The sequence below is a fragment of the Bos grunniens genome, chromosome 15 (assembly GCF_055505025.1).
Source record: "Bos grunniens cultivar Pamir isolate PY7600 chromosome 15, Bosgru_T2T1.0, whole genome shotgun sequence".
Classification (NCBI taxonomy): Eukaryota; Metazoa; Chordata; class Mammalia; order Artiodactyla; family Bovidae; genus Bos; species Bos grunniens.
Window position 1 is genome coordinate 6772585 of NC_141179.1, and position 23625 is coordinate 6796209.

A 23625-nucleotide genomic window follows, 5' to 3' on the forward strand; every position below is an offset into this window, starting at 1 on the left:
ATGCAAAAAAGCAAAATGGTTCATGACATTGTACAGGAGACAGAAGTCAAGACCATCCCAAAGAAAAAGAAATGCAAAAAAGCAAAATGGCTGTCTGAGGAGGCCTTACAAATAGCTGTGAAAAGAAGAGAAGCAAAAAGCAAAGGAGAAAAGGAAAGATATACCCATCTGAATGCAGAGTTCCAAAGAATAGCAAGGAGAAATAAGAAAGCCTTCCTCAGTGATCAGTGCAAAGAAATAGAGGAAAATAATAAAATGGGAAAGACTGGAGATCTCTTTAAGAAAATTAGAAATACCAAGGGAACATTTTATGCAAAGATGGGCTCAATAAAGGACAGAAATGATATGGACCTAACAGAAGCAAGAAGATATTAAGAAGAGGTAACAAGAGTACACAGAAGAACTATACAAAAAAGATCATGACCCAGATAACCACGATGGTGTGATCACTCACCTAAAGTCAGACATCCTAGAATGTGAAGTCAAGTGGACCTTAGGAAGCATCACTGCAAACAAAGCTATTGGAGGTGATGGAATTCCAGTTGAGCTATTTCAAATCCTATAAGATGATGTTGTGAAAGTGCCATTCTGAATATGCCCACAAATTTGGAAAACTCAGCAGTGGCCACAGGACTGGAAAAGGTCCGTTTTCATTCCATTCCCAAAGAAGGGCAATGCCAAAGAATGCTCAAGCTACCGCACAATTGCACTCATCTCACACGCTAGCAAAGTAATACTCATAATTTTCCAAGCCAGGCTTCAATAGTATGTGAACCAAGAAATTCCAGATATTCAAGCTCGTTTTAGAAAAGACAGAGGAACCAGAGATCAAATTGCCAGCATCCATTGGATCATAGAAAATGCAAGAGAATTCCAGAAAAACATCTATCTCTGCCTTATTGATTATGCCAAAGCCTTTGACTGTGTAGAGCACAGCAAACTGTGGAAAATTCTTCAAGAGATGGGAATACCAGACCACCTTACCTGCCTCCTGAGAAATCTGTTTGCAGGTCAAGAAGCAACAGTTAGTACCAAACATGGAACAACAGACTGGTTCCAAATTGGGAAAGGAGTCTGTCAAGGTTGTATATTGTCACCCTGCTTATTTAACTTCTATACAGAGTATATCATACGAAATGCTAGGCTGGATGAAACACAAGCTGGAATCAAGATGATCAGGAGAAACATCAATAACCTCAGATACACAGATGATACCACCCTTATGACAGAAAGTGAAGAGCAGCTAAAGAGCCTCTTGATGAAAGTGAAAGAGGAGAGTAAAAAGCTGGCTTAAAATTCAACATTCAAAAAATGAAGATCATGGCATCTGGTCCCATCACTTCATGGCAAATAGATGGAGAAACAATGCAGACAGTGACAGACTTATTTTCTTGGGCTCCAAAATCACTGCAGATGGTGACTGCAGCCATGAAATTAAAAAGACGCGTGCTTCTTGGAAGAAAAGCTATGACCAGCCTAGACAGCATACTAAAAAGCAGAGACATTTCTTTGCCAACAAAGGTCCATCTAATCAAAGCTATGGTTTTTCCCATAGTCATGTATGGATGTGAGAGTTGGACTCTAAAGAAAAGTGAGCACCAAAGAATTGATGCTTTTGAACTGTGGTGTTGGAGAAGACTCTAAGAGTCCCTTGGACTACAAGGAGATCCAGTCAGTCCATCCTAAAGGAAATCAGTCCTGAATATTCATTGGAAAGAGTGATGCTGAAGCTGAAACTCCAATACTTTGGCCACCCAGTGCGAAGAACTGACTAACTGGAAAATACCCTGATGCTGGGAAATTGAAGGCAGGAGGAGAAGGGGACGACAGAAGATGAGATGGTTGGATGGCATCACTGACTCAATGGACATGAGTTTGAGTAAGCTCCGGGAGTTGGTGATGGACAGGGAAGCCTGGCGTGCTGCAGTCCATGGGGTCGCAAAGAGTCAGACGTGACTGAACTGAACTGATGATTAGTGATGTGGAACACTTTTGATCTGTTGGCCAACTCTGTCTTTTTGGGGAAAATATCTATTCAGATTCTCTGTGTTTTAAATGAGATTATTGATTTTCTTGCTGTTGAGCTATATGACTTTATATAAATTGGATATTAACCTCTTAACATATATGATTTGCAAACATTTTCCTTCATTCAATGGTCTGCGTTTTCATTTTGTTAATGGTTTTCTTTGCTGTGCTGAAGCATTTTAGTTTACTGTGGTCCCACCTGTTTATTTTTTGCTTTAGTTATCTCTGGTTTTGGTGTCAAATCTCAAAAACCATAGCCAAGCCTTATGTGAAGGACTTTATTACCTGTGTTTTCTCAGATGTTTTATGGTTTCAGGTCTTACATTAAGTACTACCAAGTCTTTACTGCACTTTGGGTTAATTTTCTGTGTGTGGTATAAGATAGTGGTCTAGTTTCTTTCTGTTCCATATCGTTATCCAGTTTTCCCATCACCACTATTGAAGAGATTGTCCTTTTCCCTTTGTATTGATATATTCTTGGTTTCTTTGTTTTAAATTAATTGGCCATATTTGTATGGTTTCTAGGCTGTCACTTCTGTTGATACGTGTTTGTTTTTATGCCAGTACCATACATTTGATTACTGCAGCTGTGTAATTGGTTTAAATTTGGACAGTGTGGTGGCTCCAGCTTTGTTGTTACTTCTCAGGATTGCTTTGGCTACTCAGGATCTTTTGTGATTCTATATAAATTTTAGCATTATTTATTCTGAGAAAAATACCATTGAAATTTTTATCAAGATTGCATGAACTCTGTAGATTGCTTTGGATAGTGTGGATATTTTAACAATATTCTTCCAATTCATGATCACAGAGTATTTTTCCATTTATTGGTATCTTCTCTAATTCTTTTCATCAGTGTCTTATAGTTTTCAGTGTACAGGCCTATTACCTACTTGGTTAAATTTTTTCCTAGGTATTTTATCTCTTTCATGCAATTGTAAATTGGATTGGTTTTAGTTTCTTTATGTGATAGTTTGTTATTAGTGTATATAAATGCAATAGATTTTTATACATTTTATATTCTTGAACTTTACTGAATTTGTTTATTTAGTTCTAACAGTTTTCGGTGGTGTCTTATGGGTTTTCTGTTTATAATACCATATTATCTGCAAATAGTGACAATTTTACTTCTTCCTCTCTAACTTGGATGCCTTTTATTTCTTTTTCTTGCCCATTTGCTCTGACTAGGACTTCCAATACTGTGTTGAATAAAAGTGGTTAGAGTGGGCATCCATATCTTGTTCCTGATATTACAGAAGAAGTTTTCAGTGATGCGTATGTTAGCTATGGTCGTGTCATTTATGGCCTCTACTATGTTGGGGCACATTATGGCCTCTTTTCTGTTGAGACACATCCATAAATGAATGTTGAATTTTCTTAAATGCTTTTTCTTCATCAAAGGCTAGCTACTCCAGTATTCTGGCCTAGAGAATTGTAGGCCACACTTTATAGTCCATGGTGTCGCAAAGAGTCAGACACGACTGAGCAACTTATACTTACTTGCTATTGAGATAATCATATGGCTTTTATCCTTCATTTTCTTAATGTGGTATATAACATTGATTGATTTGCAGATGTGGAATCATACTTGCATCCCTGGAATAAATCCCACTCGATTATAATCTATGATTCTTTTCATATATTGTTGAATTCAGCTTGCTCATATTTTGTTGAGGATTTTTACATCCATTTTCATCAGTGATATTGCCCTGTTCTTTTGTTGTGGCATCTTTGTCTGATTTTGGTATCAAGGTAATTTTGACCTCTTAACACTTTATTGACTGGAGATGTGTTACTACATCTTCTGTTACCCAAACATTTATCAACCAGAGACATATCACATATCAGTACGTTTTTAGAGAGTGATACAGTTAACATCACTGTGCGAAGTTGTTAGAGCTTAAAATTGATCAAGAATTCATTATGATTATCATCAATAATCATACAACTTATAATTATTATCATTCACATTTTGTTCCATTAGCTTTTGGTTTCAACCTTGTGTATGTTATAATAAACATAAGATTTTCAAAAATGATGCAGTGAAAAATTTTGAGTGAAGAATATTTCAGTAAATTTTATGCAGATACTTTCTCTGATTATCTGAGTAACATATACTAATGTCTCAGAAAATGGTAGTTCTTCAGAGAATAGTTCTGATTCACATATGATGAGTAGACCAACAAAAATACAAAAAACCTTACTGATTGATTTGACATGGCAAGTGAAAATGAAATGGTGCTGGAGAATGCTCCAGTGCTTCTACAGAAGAGTGGATTGGAGACAATATTTTACAACAATTAAGAGACTTTACAGGTGTGTCAGTTGTAACTATTGAGTGTAATAACCCACAAAGTGTTAGTGAAATGACAGACTTAAATTTTGGCCAGTCAAAATAAAAATCACTGGCCACAGGTGTTTCTGCAAAAATCCCCCAGTCAACAATGAGTTAAAATTAGCTTTTAAATCTTATCTCTTCTGTTTTTTGGAAGAGTTTTAGAAGGATTGATGTTAATTCTTCTTGAATATTTGGCAGAATTCACCAGTGAAGCTGTCATGTCCTGAACTTTTGTTTGTTAGGAGGTTTTATTACTGAATCAATGTCCGTATTAGTATTTGTTCTGTTCATATTTTCTGTTTCTTGAGTCAGTCTTGGAAGATTTTATGTTTCTAAGAATTTATCTGTTTTCTCTTGGGTTGTCCAATTTGTTGGCATATAATTGTTCATAGTGGTCTCTGAAAATTCTTTGTATTTCTGTGGTATAAGTTTTGATGTCTCTTATTTCTGACTTAATGTTTGAGTCTTCTTTTCTCTTGATGAATCTAGCTAAGTTTGTCCATTTTTTGTTCATCTTCTCAAAGAGAGAAACAACTCTTGATTTCACTGATCTTTTCTGTTACCTTTTTAGTCTTTATTTCATTTTTCTACTCTGATCTTTGTTATTTTATTGCTTCTACTGACTTTGAGTTTAATATTTTTTTCTAGTTTCTTTAGGTGTAAATTTAGGTTGTTTATGTGAGTTTTGTTTTTTGTTTGTTTCTTGAGGTAGGCATTTACAGCTGTGCATTTCACTGATAGAGTTCTTTTGCTGCATTCCATAAGGGGCTTCCCAGGTGGCACTAGAGGTAAAGAACACACTTGCCAGTGCAGAAGACATAAGATATGCTTATTCGATTCCTGGTTCAGGAAGATCCCCTGTAAGAGGGCATGGCAATCCACTTCAGTATTCTTGCTTGGAGAATCCCATGGACAGAGGAGCCTAGCAGGTTACAGTCCATGGGGTCACAAAAAGTTGGATACGACTGAAGCAATTTAGCATGCATGCATGAATTTTGGAATCCTATATTTCCATTTTCATATGTCTTAAGGTATTTTTTTGTTTCCTCTTTGACTCATCGGTTGTTCAGTAGCATGTTGTTTAATTTCCACATCTTTGTGCATTTTCCAGTTTTCTTCTGTAATTGAATTCTAGTTTCCTACCATTGTGATTGGAAAAGATACTTGATATTATTTTAGTCTTCTTAAGTTTGTTAAGAACTTGTTTTCTGGTCTAATAATATGATTTATCCCAGAGAATTTTCCATGTGCACTGAGAAGATTGTGTGTTCTATTGCTTTTTGGATGGAATGTTCTGTACTAGTTTTGTTAAGTCTTTTATGTTCTAACTTGTCATTTAAGGTCAATGTTTCCTTATTGATAGTCTGTCTGATGGATGGTCTATCCATTGATTAAAGTGGGATATTAAAGTCCCTCTTGTTATTGTGTTGCTGTCTTATTTTTCCCTTTAAGTTTGTTAATGTTTGCTTTATATACTTAAGTGTTCCTATGTTGGGTGCATAAATATTTGCAAATATTTTCTTATTTGGTTGACGCCTTTATCATTATGTAATGCCCTTCTTTGTCTCTTATTACAGTCTTTGTTTTAAAGTTTACTTTGTCTCATGCAAGTATAGCTACCCCAGCTTTGTTTATATTTCCATTTGCAGGGCATATCTTTCTCTGTTCCCTCTCCTCAGTCTCTCTATGTCATTATACCTGAAGTGAGTCTCTTGTAGGCAGCATACAGATGGGTGTTTTTTTAAAACCATTCATCTACTCTGTCTATATCTTTCAATGGGAAAATTTAGTCCATTTACATTTAAAGTAATCATTGATAAATATGGACTTACTTCCATTTTGTTAACTATTTTCTGGCTCTTTTGCAGTTTCTCTATTTCTTCTTTTTGTTCTCTTTTGTGGTTTGATGACATACTTTAGTGGTATGCTTTGATTCCTTTCTCTTTATCTACTACAGGTATTTTTCTTTGTGGTTACCATGAAGCTTACATATAACAGCTTATTTATAACATTCCCATAAGTTTTCCCATAAGTCCCTTAAAATATCTTCATTTTTTTGACTCTTTTTTCTTTTTGCTGCTTTGATTAAGAGAGTCCCACTGTCCTGTCCTTGAGTTCACTGATCCTTTATTTATTCTGCTGTTAAACCTCTTTATTGTATCAGTTATTTTATTCTTCAGCTCTGTGTCTCTTGTTCATACTTTCTTATATTTTCTCTTTATTGAAGTGTGCTCATCCATTTTTCTCCCAAGTTCAGTGAGAATCTTTATGACAGTTATTTTGAATTTTCTATCAGGTAAATTTTTTATCTTTGTTTCATTGAAGTATTTTTATAGTGTTTTATCGTGTTCTTAACTTTGGAACATATTCCTACTTCTTCCTTTTCCTTGACTCTCTGTCATGGTTTCTATGTATTAGATAAAACAGCCATCTGGCCCAGACCTGAACGAGTGGATCCTTGTAGGAGATGAACCTTGTTCAGTCCTGCCCTAGCTCGTGGTTCTCTCTCAAACCTTTTTGTTTGTTAAGTAGTCTGTTTACTTTTAATGGATGCTAATAGCTGAGGGTGTGCCAAGACATGTCAGCATAGGAGAGGATCTCAGTGAGCACCGATTGGAAGCCAGACCCGCAAGTAACAGCTTTCAGAGTATGCCAATATACGCAGCCCTGCAGGACCACAAACACAAGCCCCACAGGCAACTAGAGCTGGGTGATCTGGAGCTGTCCCGCGGCAGCATCACAAAAACTGGGGCATCAGAAAAAATTTGCAGAAGATCTTGAAAACCTTGGGTTAGGCAGAGAGAGGGGGGAAAGATGGTGTCCTCCAGCCTTCATCCCCTCGGAGCACCTTTGTGGGCCTCTAGAAGTGTGCCAAACCTGAAACCTGCCCCTCGGGCCAGAGCGCCTCCTCTCAGAAAGACAAATGTGTTTCCGTCTGCTGTCTGTGCAGTTCTCTGCGGGTGGCAGTCCGCCAGGAACTACCTTTCATTTGTTATAGTCCCACGGGATCTAGGAACATAAGTGTCCCTGGCCTCCAGAGCCAGGTGCTCAAGGGGTGTCCCCTGGGGAGCAGCCACAAAAAAACAGGGCACCAGACACACATCCACGCCAACTCCAGGATATACTCCAGGTGCTCTGGAGTGTGGCAGAGGGGAAACATGAAGATAGGACCCACCCCAGGTCTCCGGAAAGGACTGTGGTCAGCTCTTCGATTTGTGTTTAATTAGAAGTCTGCCCTTCAGGCCCAGCGATAAGAGCCCTCTGGGCGTGTACCCGGTCCTGTGGCCACTGCTGGGTCTTCCAAATTTGCTGACATAATGAATGCAAAACCTTGATGGCATCCTCCTTTAGGGATGTGAGTAGTCCTGCTGAAATTTCATCACATCTACTAGCTTTATTAACTAAAGCAGTGCTTCTTAAGGCCCACTTGACTTTGCACTCCAGAATGTCTGGCTCTGGGTGAGTGACCACACCATCGTAGTTAATCTGATTCATTAAGATCTTTTTTATACAGTTCTTCTGTGTACTCTTTCAGTCTCTTCTCGATCTCTTCAGCATCTATTATGTCTCTGTCATTTTTAATCCCTTACTGTGCCATCTTTGGGCGGAAAGCTCCCTTGATGTTTCCAATTTTCATGAAGAGATCTCTAGTCTTTTCCCTTTTGTTGTTTTCTTCTGTTATTAAACACTGTTCGTTGAAGAAGGCCTTCTTGTCTCTTCCAGCTGTTCTCTGAAACTGCATTTAATTGGATGTACCTTTCCCTCTCTCCCTTGCTTTTCACTTCTCTTCATTCTTTGGCTATTCATAAAGCCTCCTCAGATAACTACTTGGCCTTCTTGCTTTCCTTTTTCTTTGGGATGGTTTTGTTCAACGCCTCCTGTACAGTATTATGGACCTCTGTCCATAGTTCTTCTGGCACACTGTTAACTAGATCTAGTCCCTTAAATCTATCATTACCTCCACTGCAGATTCAGACAGGATTTGATAGAAGTCATACCTGGCTAGCCTAGTGTTTTTCCTAGTTTTCTTTAGTTTAAGCCTGAATTTTGCTACAAGAAGCTGATGATCTGAACCACAGTCAGCTCCAGGTCTTGTTTTTGCTGACTGTATACAGCTTCTCCATCTTCAGCTACAACAAATGTAATCAGTTTGATTTTGGTCTTGACCATTTGGTGATGTCCGTGTGTAAAGTTGTTTCTTGTGTTGTTGAAAAAGAGGATTTGCTATGACTAGTGCATTCTCTTGGCAGAATTCAGTTAACCTTTGCCCTGCTGCGTTTTGTTCTGCAAGGCCAAGCTTGCCTGTGACTCCAGGTTTATCTTGACTTCCTACTTTTGCATTCCAATCCCTGATGATGAATAGAATATCTTTTTTAGGTGTTAGTTCTAGGAGGTCTTCTAGGTCTTCACAGAACTAATCTACTTCACGTTCTTCAGCCATCAGTGGTGGGGCATAGACTTGGATTACTGTGATGTTGAATGGTTTGCCTTGGAAATGAGCAGAGATCGTTCTGTCATTTTTAAGGTTGCACCCAAGTATTGAATTTCAGACTCTTTTGTTGACTGTGAGGGCTACTCTGTCTCTTCTAAGGGATTCTTGCCCACAGTAGTAGATATAATGGTCATCTGAGTTAAATTCACCCATTCCCGTACATTTTAGTTTGCTGATTCCTAGGATGTCGATGTTCACTCTTAGCATCTCCTGCTTGACCACTTCCAATTTTCCTTGATTCATGGACTTAACATTCTATTCTAGGTTCCTGTGCAATACTGTTCTTTGCAGCATTGGATTTTACTTTCGTCAGCAGACACATCAACAAATGAGTGTCTTACAGCTTTGGCCCAGCTGCTTCTTTCATTCTGGGGCTACTGGTAATTTTCCTCTGCTCCTCCCCAGTAGCGTATTGGACACCTTCAGGCCTGGGGGGACTCATCTTTTGGTGTCCTATCTTTTTGGCCTTTTGTGCAGTTCATGAGGTTCTCATGGCAAGTATACTGGGTGGTTTGCCATTCCCTCCTCTAGTGGATCATGTTTTGTCAGAATTCTCTGCTATGACCCATCCGTCTTGAGTGGCCCTGCACAGCGTGGCTTGTAGCATCATTGAGTTAGTCAAGCTCCCTTGCCACAACAAGACAATGATCCGTGAAGGGGTATACAAAGGTAGTTGAAATAAATCCAGACTCTGAAGAGGATGAGTACTTTTACTTGGTGCTAAAAAAACAGGCTGCTTCATAGTGTCCTTGGTCCTGCTGTGATAGAAGGCGGCTGGCTGGTGTTAGAAACGCTTGGAGTATCCCTTTTTTCTTTTTTGGATGTTTGTATCAGTGAACTGAAAATATCTTCAATAGCATCCTCTTCACGTGCTGTGATTCCGGCAGCAGTGGTGATAATCGTGGAAGTAGGTGTGTTCTGAGCATCTCTGCATCAGTGGCACAGCGCCCCTCATCGCCACAGGTACTTTGTCCGTCTCGTTCCTCTCCCTCTGAGTGCGGCAGCTGCTGGCACGGAGGGCACATGGTGCCCTCACTGCAGGCCTTCGCCTCCTCTTCCTGTGATTGTTAGCTGAAACCAAGAGTTAAGGTCAGGACATTTTTATAGCTCTGACTGAAATCTATAGATGATCTCAGGTTTTACTTAAGCAAGTTTTGAGAGTGGTTTGACAAGTACTGAATGACTGAATTTGTCTCAAAGATCTGAGTTTCAAAGATCTGTGAAAGGAACCAGCTTAGCACAGCCACCAGTCTCTGTTGCCCAGAGACACGTCTTGTTAGAAATGCAAGAACTGTGATCCTGAGTGCATTCGTTTGCCAGGGCTACTACAGGAAAGGGTGGCATAAACAGCAGAGATGGATTGTCAGATTGTCGACAGACTGTCAGATACATCCTCCTGAGGGCTGATGACAGAGGTCTGTTCCATGCCTGTTGCCTCATTTCTGGTGTTTCGCTGGCAAGCTTTGGCTTTCATTGGCCTCTTGGAACCACCACCCTGATCTCTGTCTTCATTTTCACATGGTGTTGCTCCTGTATGTTTGTCTGTCTCCAGATTTCCCACTTTACAAGGTTACCAGGTACTTAAGCCTCTTCCCGATAACCTCATTAACCTCATTTTAACTTGATTATAATCCTCTGTGAAAATCCTATCTCCAAATAAGGCGACATCCTCAAGTACTGAGAATTAGGGCTTCACCATATGAATTTTAAGGGGACACAGGTCAACACATAACACTAAATAAGTGTTGACAACTGTGTGCCCCCTATACCCTGTCCTGCAGCTCCACCTGCGTTCACTTCAGTTCAGTCGCTCAGTTGTGTCCGACTCTCTGCAACCCCATGAATTGCAGCACGCCCGGCCTCCCTGTCCACCACCAACTCCCAGAGTTCACCCAAACTCATGTGTATCGAGTCAGTGATACCATCCAGCCATCTCATCCTTTGTCGTCCCCTTCTCTTCCTGCCCCCCAATCCCTCCCAGCATCAGAGTCTTTTCTAATGAGTCAGCTCTTCACATGAGGTGGCCAAAGTACTGGAGTTTCAGCTTTAGCGTCATTCCTTCCAATGAACACCCGGGGCTGATCTCCTTCAGAATGGACTGGTTGGATCTCCTTGCAGTCCAAGGGACTCTCAAGAGTCTTCTCCAACACCACAGTTCAAAAGCATCAATTCTTCAGTACTCAGCTTTCTTGACAGTCCAACTTTGACATCCATACATGACCACTGGAAAAACCATAGCCTTGACTAGACAGACCTTTGTTGGCAAAGTAATGTCTCTGCTTTTGAATATGCTATCTAGGTTGGTCATAACTTTCCTTCCAAGGAGTAAGCATCTTTTAATTTCAAGGCTGCAATCACCATCTGCAGTGATTTTGGAGCCCAGAAAAATAAAGTCTGTGTCCACTGTTTCCCCATCTATTTGCCATGAAGTGATGGGACCAGATGCCATGATCTTCGTTTTCTGAATGTTGAGCTTTAAGCCAACTTTTTCACTCTCCTCTTTCACTTTCATCAAGAGGCTCTTTAGTTCCTCTTCATTCTCCCGGCAATCTTGATTCCAGCTTGTGCTTCTTCCAGCCCAGCGTTTCTCATGATGTACTCTGCATATAAGTTAAATAAGCAGGGTGACAGTATACAGCCTTGACGTACTCCTTTTCCTATTTGGAACCAGTCTGTTGTTCCATGTCCAGTTCTAACTGTTGCTTCCTGACCTGCATACAGATTTCTCAAGAGGCAGGTTAGCTGAGGTGTTATTGACGGTATGTGTGCTCAGCTTGTTGAACGAGTTGTAGTTAGTAGGATGTCTGTCTTGTTCAGAATGAAACCAAAAGGAATAGCACTGTGATGAGTGGGATTCCTCTCTCTGGCAGCCCAGGCCCTGTAAGGGGGCTGCACTGCGGCCCCCGTCCTTGTTCCCCCTTCTCCCCTCACCTCTGCTGTTTTGACCTCATGGAAGCAGGCCTGAAGGGGCTTGGGGAGAAGCCCGCTGGGATGTTTGCAGCCGGTGGAGGTGCCCCTGGGTGCAGATGTGATTCTTGGGGAGCTTCTGGAGAGACCCTCAGCTGGCACTTCCCCCGCCAGTCTCTGGATGCCCTGGGACCTCCCCCTTGCTGGCCCTCACACTCCACTCCCTTCAGTCCAGTTCAATTCAGTCGCTCAGTCATGTCCAACTCTCTGCAACCCCATGGACTGCAGCACGCTAGGCCTCCCTGTCCATCGCCAACTCCCGGAGTTTACTTAGGCTCATGCCCATTGAGTTGGTGATGCCATTCCCGTGGCCCCCGCTGTTTGATGTCCCACCTCTCTGCTGGATCTCTCCACCCCTCTGTGCAGAACTCTGTGCGAAGCTGTCGTGTAAAGCAGCCCCGTGCTGGCTGTGTTCCACAGGGCCTGATTTGCTTCATGGGAAGCAAGCACCTTTGTTGTCACTGGAAGCAAGAATCAACTCCCAGAGTAGCCTTTTTAAACTCTGCTGACAGGTAGAGATGGCTCACCCATGGCCTCTCGCCTTTAGAGTTACTTTTCAGGCCGGAGTAAGATCTCAGTGTTTGTCCCTTCAGGTCCAGTGGATGCTGGGCCTGCTCTTCAGGTGATTCCCTTGAAGCCTTCCCAACTTGGCTTGAGGGCAAGGGTTTGTGTTCCCCTCTTTTACTCCGTGGGCAGAGGTGGGGGTGGACAAAGAGCACACATCATACTTTCCAGTAACATACCCTCCTTGGGCCTTTGTACCCTCTTTTGTCTTGTTTTAACTTGATGTTTTTGTACTTTCTTGGATTGAGATACATAGTTGATATATAACACATTAGTTTCAGGTATACAACATAATGATTTGATACTTGTCTGTATTGCAAAATGATCACAGTAAGTAACATCTATCATAATATATGTAAGAATTTGTATAACATCTGTCATCATATTTAGTTACATTTTTTTCTTGTGATGAGAACTTTCCAGGTCTATTCTCTTAAAGACTCCAATACACAGTGTGGTATTAACTAGAGTCACCATGTGTTTTACATCACATCCCCATGACTGACTCACTTTATAACTAGAGCTTGGTCCCTTTGATGCCATTCGCTCATGTCACCCGCCCTCCACATCCTTACAACTTCTGCTTCTCAGAGGCTGCGGAGACTGAAGGGCTAACACAGCAGAGCTTAACCCTTCCCAAGCTCTGCGTGCATAGTCTGTTCTTCCGACGTCTCTGCAGGTGTTCACTGTGCCTTGCCATGGAGGACACTGGCCAGTCACTGAACAGTTCTGGGAGAGGGAAGACGCCCAGATGCCCTTGGAGGGATGGTCTCATTTGTAGAGGAGCCCAGAGGACCATTCACTTATATTATAGACAGGGGTCGGGGGAGTGACTCACTGAATGTGAGCTCTGACCTTGAAGAGAGCTTCCTTGCATTGCAGCTAACACATTTAAACATCACAGAACACACCTTAACGTGAAACTTATTTGCCTGTTTTGTCAGGCAAAATTTGTAGAAAATTTTAGCTGCTTAGTCATTTCTTTAACACATTTGGATTTTCCTAATGAACTAACCTGACAGGTCCCTGTTTTGCCTGTGTGACTTTGTACAGTATCTGTGAAGAATATCTTATTATGGCCGGGAGAAGAGAGTAGGCTCTGTGTGTGTGTGTGTGTATAATCCAAAAGCAGCATTGTGTTCATTGTTCCACTCTGCAAAGATCATTTTGTTCTAAAGATATGATATAAACAATGGTTCTTTGCTGTATTTAATTTCACTATAATATAATTAATTCAGTAGATTAAAATAACAGTTGATTATTTGAATGCTAAAGTACATTACTTATATCTGTAGAGCATTTTAATTGATTAATAAAAGATTAGTTCAAGTTCATAGCATTTCTATCATCTACTTGAATAATGATAATTTATTAGTCTATATAATACAAAAGTTTTTGTATTATCACCAATGCAGTGGACATGAACTTGGGCAAACTTCAGGAGATGGTAAGGGCCAGGGGGGCCTGGCGTGCTGCAGTCCATGAGGTCACAAAGAGTCAGACACAACTGGGCTACTGAACAACAACAACATAATATAGAAGTACTAATTCCTTTTGTCTTTTTTTAAAAATCAGATAATATTCAGTAGAAGAGATCACACAATAAAGACCCGGCGTTCAGAAAAGGTGATAGGAATTTAAATAGTAAAAGCTGATGGCCAGATAAGAAGCACTATTAAAACCAGCCTTTAAAGCTGAAAATAAATATTTGAATTCTTTGAATAAAAAGTCCAGAATAATTGTGAAAGATAGGGTGATAGTACCTGAAGTCATGGCTTTTGGGTGTGACAGGGACCCTGAAGGCCTGATGCTGCTGTCGGTGGAGACGGCAGCCCAGGGGCGAATTCTTTCCACTTGGTTCTTGGCCAGAGAGAGTGAAATGAGAAAATGCAGGCAACATAGCAACTCCTAAACCTACAGACACAAAGAAATAAATTGCAACCAGTCAGTCCTAAAGGAAATCAACCTTGAATATTCATTGGAAAGACTGATGCTGAAGCTGAAGCTCCAATACTTTGGCTACCTGATGCAAAGAACTGACTCATTGGAAAAGACCCTGATGCTGGAAAAGATTGAGTGCAGAGGAGAAGGGGGTGGCAGATGATGAGATGGTTGGATAGTATCACTAACTCAGTGGACATGAGTGTGGCAAACTCAGGGAGATAGTGGAAGACAGAGGAGCTGAACAACAACAATAGGGCAGAGAGAGATTTTTGATTCCTTGGATAGTATATAGTAAAATAGTATTTATTATGCTTCCTTCATGGCTCAGACAGTAAAGAATCTGCCTGCAGTGCGGGAGACCCAGGTTCGATCCCTGGGTTGGGAAGATCCCCTGGAGAAGGGCATGGCTACCCACTCCAGTATTCTTGCCTGGAGAATCCCATGGACAGAGGAGCCTGGCAGGCTACAGTCCATGGAGTCACAACGAGTCAGACACGACTGAGCAACTAACACACATTTATTTAGTAAATTATAAATAACTAAAGTATCTTAGTTGTAAGTATCAGTTAGGTTATGGTGTTACAATGAAGATAGAATATGAAAAAATATTAAGACAGAAATGTTTGCTTTTGGCCATAGGGCATTTTATACATAGATATTTAGTATTTATTTTTTGGTAATAGTGCTTACTTATTTCCAGTTGTTTATTTTAAATTAACATGAATGGTTTCCCCTTATAAAACTGGCTTTTGCATATTTTAAGCTTTCCAAAATATTTTTAGAAATATGTTTCCAACGATGGAAAATTATTACCACTATGAGATTTCCAACCAACCATGTTCTGCAATGTTATTTCACTTCTAATGTATCATGGGAGGTTGGTTTTACTCTTATAAAGAGTGTCCCACTTATGCTCACATCCACTTCAGGCGGTTAGAAGCATGCAGCTACTGTTTGTCCCCAAAGCCTTTTGGAAGAATGTGGCAGGGAAACTTTAAACTTTAAAAACCCTTTTACATCCATTGGTTTAATAATCTTTTCAACTAATACTGTGACATAAAGTATGGCATATTCAGACGGAGGTGGTTAAGACACTGTCCCTGTACTGAAAGAGCTCCGTCTTCTGGGTTGGGTCTCCTTCCCCTTCCCCGCCTCCACTCCCCACCATATGGTCACAAAAGTTCCTAACTCTATGTAAACACAGACTTGGTTCCTTTTGAATATTTTTCTGTTTTGAGACATTTTATGGCTTATTGCTGTGTACTGCAGAGTATTAGGAGACTAAGTATCTTCATGCTGCTGTGTTTGTTAGACGTTTTCCTTTATGTGTGACCATGAAAGGCAGTGAAGTGGAAGCTTGATTATCCGAGTCACAGCTCTTGCTTTAATGTTTCTATATCTTCTCATAGACCCACAGGGACATCCGAGCCATAGACATGAACCTTCCAACGTCAGTGCGAAACCATCAACTGCTTCAGTTTCCCCAGTCTCAAAGAATGTGACCACTACCACCTTGAAAGACATAGGAAAATCATCATCAGAAACTAAAGATTCCCCAGCCTCAAATCATGGGACAGCCACCACCTCGACACCCTTTGCAACATCTAAAATGATAACACCAGTGGTCTCAACAAATATGACTTCTACCACCTTAAGGTCTACACCCAAAATAACAAATGTTTCACAAAATACATCCCAGGTATCAGTATCCACAGTGCCCACAGCCCACAATAGTTCTTCATCAGTAACAGGTATGTATAAAATGGACCTGTTTTTCCCTATGCTGAAAAATAGTTGTTAAAATGCCGCATTTATACCATTCCATTCTGTAAAATGTAGAAATTTAGGCAATTATTTCTCATTTCCTATATAAATTAGTTGTAGAGATCAGGAAAAGAGTTGATGTAGTAACTATCTTGTTCCTTTAAGAAATTAGCTTCCAAGTTAATCATGCCAAATAATGACTGTATAAGATCCATCTGTAAATAAATAAATTATCCTAATGGAATTTTATTTTGCATGATTTAAAAACTTGTCATACCTTTAATTTTTTGTACCTCACTCTAGAAGGGAATTAGGTAGGGTCAGTCTCCATGATTCTAAACCTAAATCATGGTGAACTTCGGTTTTAATCCACTTGTGCCATAAAGATATTTTTTAATGGTATTAGATATAGTCACATATATATTATTAGTCTCAGCACTCTTTTTCTTCATTTGTCTAAAATATAATGCCTGTGAAACCTGGAATTCAAAAACCTTAAAATTCTCATTAAGTTATCCAAAGTTGAACTTCTCTTTAAAAGCTGTTGATTACATTTACCAGAACAAATATCAGACTTTATGGTTTCTTTTTTGTGTTTTTATATACTTTTATTCTGAATAGTTTCTCTTCCTTATTACTACAATTTATGTATTGACTTCACAAAATTAAAATAGTTAAAATTCACAATTTGTTCAAAAGGAGGAATTTCAGTTAGAAACATTTATTCAAATTGGATCCAGTTTCAGGATTACAGCTGTTACCCAGACAAGTTTTGTTTAGGGCATGAACTCTTAAAGAGAATTCATAAAAGAATTCCCCAACTCGTGCTGCCTTGGATGGTTTTGGTAGCCCATCCAAGTCCAGTCTCGCATTAAGATCTTGGGACTGCATGCAGTGGGGGTTTCTTTAATAAGGGATGTGTTGGGTCAGCTGAAGAAAACTAAAGCCAGGCAGTCACTAGACACAAAATCAACTGGAGAGCAACTTCATGTCCTTCTTATCCCCAAGTACAGAGTGCTTACATGGAAATTCAGAATGTTTTAGTTGATTACAATGTATTTTAAAAGCACTAAAACCTGTTTTTTGTTTTGTTTTCTTCTAGTCACAACAACTATTATTTCTAAGGAAAATAAAGGATCAAAATTTGATACTGGCAGCTTTGTTGGTGGTATTGTATTAACATTGGGAGTTTTATCTTTTCTTTACATTGGATGCAAAGTGTATTATTCAAGACGAGGCATTCGGTATAGAACCATGTAAGTTTTGATTGGCCAGGACTTTTATTATTATTAGTTCTTTATTTAAATATCATGACAAAATATAAGAGTAGAGCCAGTGTTCATCTCAGTGATTAATAATTCATAGATTTATGACTTATATTCCTATTAATCCTTTGTGCCTAAAGCAAATTGGGTACAAGCTCATGATTATAATTATTTGCAAATGAAAATGGATGTATATACCTGTAAAAATGATTGTATTTTATTAGTGTGCCATCCTTTTTCTTTTTTTAACCGGAGACCCAAGTTTAGTCAGCCTTTTTCACATGCTTACACCTCTAATCACAAGAAATACCATATCAGGTCTCCTGAGGCTGTTGACTTAGTGCTGCCGACAAACGTAAGACACACTAAAGTAGCATCCTCGATAAAAACATGATTTCTCCTTTCTGTGACAAAGGAAATAAAGAAATTCTGACAGCCTCATTTTCCCTGATAATGAGTTGTTAGTATAATATATATTATCAGTTAATCTGCAGTAAAACCATCTTTTCAAGTGAGCTTTATCAACAAGTCTTCAACAACAAACCATGTCATTCTATAGAGCTGATGGTTTTTAGAGGTATCATCTCCCAATTTTTGTTACTACAACAAAGTCCTTTTGGTTTTTCTTTTGAGTCTTATATGTACAAGAGTGAATTTATTCTTTTGATTGTTCAGTTCAGTCACTCAGTCATGTCCAACTCTTTGAGACCACATGAACTGCAGCACGCCAGGCTTCCCTGTCCATCACCAACTCCTGGAGTTTACCCAAACCCTGTGTCCATTGAGTTGGCGATGCCATCCAGCCATCTCATCCTCTGTCGTCCCCTTCTCCTCTTGCCCTCAATCTTTCCCAGCATCGGTTAATGTATATATAAAATAAATACCATAGAACACATGGCATTTTCCAAAATTTAAGTTGTCATATGTCAATACATATGTGTCCCATAGAGTTTCCATGTCAGAAACATTTGGGAAATGCTGATTGAGCACAGTAAAATTCTGTAAGCCTTTGATATGTTGATGTACATTATGAATTTCTAGGAGGAAATTATAATATCGAAATAAGTCTCAGATTTTTCACTGAACCAAGAAAACCAGACTTTAAAAAATACTTAAATTGTAACTTACCTTCCATGTATAGTAGCCATCATATCCAGCTTACTTTAAAAGAATATCAAGGTGGTGTTTTGTCAGATTAAAGCACATTCAGAAACATTCATTCTTCCTCTTGTAGCCTAGCCTGTAAAAGAAGAAGAAAAAAAAAAGGAAACTAACTAAATCAAGTTAATTCTAAAAATGCTTTAACATTTGAAATATTTTTTAAAACCACTCTGTTCCTAGAAATATTTATCATCTGGCTTTTTTTTTGTGCGTGTGGTAAATTTCAGTTAAACAGAAGGCACATTTTGATTAAATTTAATACGTCTCCTTTTTTATAATATCAATATTTATTGATATTCTTGAGACTATAAAACTATGAAGGAACTAGATTTAAGTGTGCTGTTTTCATTTTAAAGTGCCTTAACTACGAAGTATGTAGTTTTAGCTTTATGGGTCAGCTTTTTTGTCACAGTACATGACCACATAATGCTGCATGCCCTGTGGAGGACATCAGGGCCAGAGTCCCCATAACTGAGGGAACTGTGTGGTGTATAAGGTGGTGTGACTCTAGAAGTAGTCTTATTCATATCACACCAGTAGCTAGTGAAAACACTTTATTTCATTGAGTCTCAGAACACATTTTTGTTTTTGTGTTTTTCTACATTTTAACACCTCCGAAGTAGATGTATGTTACAGTCTATGGGATGAGAAAGCATTGTGTTGTAGTTTAATTGGCCATGTTTTTCTTAGTGCTACACTTTTTTTTAAAGTGTATTTTAAAGCCATTCATTCCTTTGACGTTATAAACAATGACATTCCATAAATAAAGACTTACTATTTTCCCATGAAGGAAACTGAGACCAGTATCTAGTAATTATGAGCATTTCTAATTTCCTTTATTGGATAATAACACTGATTAAAGTGTTAGCCACTCCAGTGTTCTTGCCTGGAGAATCCCAGGGATGGGGGAGCCTGGTGGGCTGCCGTCTATGGGATTGCACAGAGTCAGACACGACTGAAGTGACTTAGCAGCAGCAGTAAAGTGTTAGCTGCCGTGTTTCTTAGGGTTGCATGGATAGACGGTGGAGTGATGTGGTAAGAGATGGGGTTGGGGCAGACAGACTTAAATTTGAGTCTGGTTCTATTGACTAGCGGGGTGCCTGCCTACATTCATGTAAACGGTGTAGCACAGTGTCTAGTAGTCAGGATGAGAGTCCACAGGCTTACATGCTTGCTTAGCTTCTGATCTTCTGCAAAATGGAATTGATTGATTAAATACCTACCATTGTCCACACACACACACACACACACACACACACACACACACACACACACGTTTTTTTCAGCGCCCTTCTTCTGCTTAGGGCTACTGTGATGACTGAAAGAGATATGGGTGCAAAGTCTGTAGCAGAACACCTGGCACATAGTAGATGCTCATAAAATGATTGTTCTGGTTATCTTCTTTTTTAAAGAGGTTTATAATAGCTAATTGATGAAAAGTCACAGCCACTGTAGAGCAGAGATTTGAGTGTAGATCCATTTTGCAACCTGAATACGCTGCTTGAATCCTTAACCAATATAGTATACCAGGTACTTTTGCTTAAGAAAACACAAAGCAATACAGTTTTGATTCTGAAGCTAGAAATTATTCATTTCTTAAAAATATGAACTATAAGTATTTTGATACAATATAAAACACAAAGTAATTTTAACTTTTGATTTATTACAGTGATGAACATGATGCCATCATTTAAGGGACTCCAAGAACCAATGGAAGGAAGAGCGATACAGCCCTATCAGCTCATTTTGATTTATTACTTTAATACAGTATTCTTTTCTTGAAAATAGCATAAACAGGCCATGCATATAATATACAGTGTATTATATAAATATGTAAAGATTCCTCATGATTATTAAAGGAAAAAGGTTTTGGTTTGGGGGTTTTTAATGAACATATGGAGCATATAGTTAATGCAATGGTATTATATTCAGTTTTAGAAAATACATAGTAAGACAAACAAGTCTGGTTTTACTTTTCTGTGGCATTGGTCACATAGGCCAGTAATTGGAAAGCATCATCACTGAAGGGTTTGATGCCATCTGGTCATTCAGATAAGGAGCTTGTCTCAGCACTAAGGATTCTGATGTCTTTGTTAGTCACACAAAGAATCTCAGTGCTAATAACAGCTGGATATATCCTAATTACCATTGCCACATAGCAGAAATTATATGAATAAGCCACGTCTTAAGCATAATTTTAGTTTATTGTCTCTTCAGAAACCATCAATATTTTCTATATTTAAAGTTAGTTATATTGTTTAGAACAAAATACATGCCCTCCCCCACCAAAAAAAAAAAAATTTTTAACTAGAAACAGTATCTGGGCTCATCCTTGTTAGAGAACCATTGGAGAGCCTGTATTTTTCTTTTGCGCTTTCAATAGCAGTTGATGTAACTGCCTTTTTCCCCCTCTGTAATTGCAGTGTTTAACATAATAATGTTTTAAAGACTTAGTTAGTATTAAATAAATTAGATTTGCTACTGTGAGAACACTGTCATCACTGGAAATTGCTTTATTTCATGTTCAGTTGTTAATTTTATATTTAGTGAATATTTTTAACAGATGGAGAACTGCTTTCAATGTTTAGAAATGGTTAACATAATGTAAACAGACCTAGCTTTAAAAAAAAAAAGACCTTTAGATGATTTCCACAGCAACACGTAGCACTCTTTGGTCCAAATGAGAGGTGAGTGCTGTGTTTGCCAAGCCAGGGGCTGTGGGGCTCCCCTCGGGCTGCTACACCTGTAGGTGCAGTCCGTCAGTGTCACTCAGAGATTTGGGGAAATAGCGTTTTTACACTAAAACACCAGCATATTTTGGAATAAATTCTTACACAGTTTAAAACAGGAGTTTTTAAGACTGGACATTCCTGCTTCCATATTTGGGTCTTCTCTCAACTACTCCTCTTCTCCCCTGCTGAGGAGGAGGCACTTTCAGATGTATTATGTTAATGGAGAGAAAAAGCATAATATTGTAAAGACAGCAGTATTAGCCAACATATTTTGGAGTGTTTTCAGATTTACAGTTTATATTCCAGCACTCAAAACTCAGGGTCAAGTTTTAACAAAAGAGATACTTAGTCATACTACGTACTAACATACTGTTTCTTCTATCTTAGACAGTCAAAGTAAATCACACCAATTTCTGACAGCCCAGAAATGAGCTAAGAAGTCCTAATAAATGTGTACGTTCATTTAGGAGGAATTAAACGTAACTTTTGTGCAGAGAATCAAGAATTCTGATATGAAAGGATCATTTCTACTCACTGTGTATTGTGGCCAACTGACATGATGAATAATAAGAATTATCCAAAATATGGATGTGACAGGATGGGTGGATGTGACACATGCAGTGTGGAAGGAGAATTATGAAACATGTGTTTGCCTTAGTTTGAAAAGAGATCTGGGCTGATAGATAACTTGTATGTTACTAACTTATCCATAACTGGTCCTTTAACCACTGCTTCACTTTTTTGCAAAATATACTGAAGACACGTTTTATAGTAAAGAAGGCTTTTTAACCTTAACTTGTCTTCTGAATTCTTGATATTTCAGTACTTCAAGTCAGTCAGAACTTTGTAGACAGGCCTGAAATTTTCTTGAATACTTGTTTCTTAGCACTTTGAAAATATAAAACCACTTTTTAAGTACTGAATGTCATTATTTGCCTTTAAAATTTCCTGTGCTTGGGGCTTGAAAAAATTTAGTTATGTCTTTTTCTGTATATAAGTTGTACAATTTGTTACTTTCAAATATCAGTAGTTCAATGCAATCAGGTTTTGGGGTTTGGGGTTTTTTTTGTTTATCTGCAAAAAATAAGGGAAACAGCTATATAAACCAGTATTTCACTTTGGAGCACATTTCCTAAGTATAAATTTATCTTCCTCATTATGTTTACTTCAGCAAATGTTCAGTTTCATTTGCATTCTTTAAGAATGTATTTACTTGAAGATAAAAGCAATTCAAATGTATGTTTAAATATTAGGTAGAATTCAACCTATGATTTTTAAATTTCCTTGGATAGTCCATACAATAAATAATACAAATACAGTTAATGAGAGCTGGCAAAATTAGAGTGATAATTTTGTATTTTTCAGGAAAAAATTATAAAGCAAATTTCTGTTACATTTTTTCTTTTTATTATAAGGACCAACTTTTGGTATTTCCTTGTTACTGAGATCTATTTTTAGAATAAAATTTTGTTCTTTATCAGAGAGTAGTGTGTGGTTTTGCTTCATTTTTATCAAACTCAGGAGAAACTAACAGAAAATGCCCAAAGTGAAAAGGCAGATTGTTGTGCGGTCGCCTGGCCCAGCGGCAGGCTCACGCGGAAGCTTGTTACGGTAGATCCCAGCCCAGGTCTGCTGAATCCCAGTCTCTGGGGTGGGGCCCGGCAGTCCTTGTCAGGTGATTCTGAACACCAGAGTCTGAGAGGCACTGCTCAAAGGACTTTCATTTAAAGCCATTTATTTTTATTCTTCTGGGTAGAACCTTTAAAACAAGTATATCTGTTGTAGAAATTTTAAAATTACCATTCCTGATATAAATCAACTGCAAATGTATTAACATACGGTTTTTCAACACTTTTTCTTTACAACTGGATATAATTTAACTTTATCGAAAGGATGACTTGGCTTCCCAGGTGGCACTAGTGGTAAAGAACCACCTTCAATGCAGGAGACATAAGAGATGGGGGTTCTACCCCCAGGTGCGAAGACCCCCTAGAGATGGGCATGGCAGCCCGCTCAGAGAATCACATGGATACAGGAGCCTGGCGGGCTACAGTTCATAGAGTTGCAGAGTCAGACATGACTGAGCGACTTACCACACATGCAAGGAAGACTTAAAATATATATTGTTACAGAGGGGAAGGGCTTCCCTGGTAGCTTGGACGGTAAAGCGTCTGCCTACAGTGCGGGAGACCCGGGTTCGATCCCTGGGTTGGGAAGATCCCCTGGAGAAGGAAATGGCAGCCCACTCCAGTATTCATGCCTGGAAAATCCCATGGACCGAGGAGCCTGGTGGGCTACAGGCTCTACAAAGAGTCAGACATGACTGAGCGACTTCTTTTCACTTCACTTCACTTCAACCAAGGGGAAAAG

General features: G+C 39.0%; 1 protein-coding gene and 1 long non-coding RNA gene across 5 annotated transcripts in view; one reads left to right on the forward strand and one right to left on the reverse strand.

Moving 5' to 3' along the window:
- The window catches only part of TMEM123 (transmembrane protein 123), a 72738-nt gene extending 50001 nt beyond the window's left edge, over positions 1-22737 (forward strand). For all 4 annotated transcript variants that reach the window (XM_086338855.1, XM_086338857.1, XM_086338856.1 and 1 more), the window contains 3 exons: positions 15743-16084; positions 17200-17353; positions 20193-22737. In XM_086338855.1, coding sequence (XP_086194981.1) covers positions 15743-16084; positions 17200-17353; positions 20193-20217 — 521 coding nt within the window. In that variant the 3' untranslated portion in view covers positions 20218-22737. The remainder of the gene's footprint in view (positions 1-15742; positions 16085-17199; positions 17354-20192) is intronic.
- On the reverse strand, positions 13592-18606 carry LOC147357293 (uncharacterized). Its single transcript, XR_015141739.1, has 2 exons — positions 18491-18606; positions 13592-14303 (listed from the first exon to the last, which is right to left on the reverse strand). It is a non-coding gene; the product is annotated as an uncharacterized LOC147357293 (long non-coding RNA).
- Positions 22738-23625: the final 888 nt, after the last annotated feature.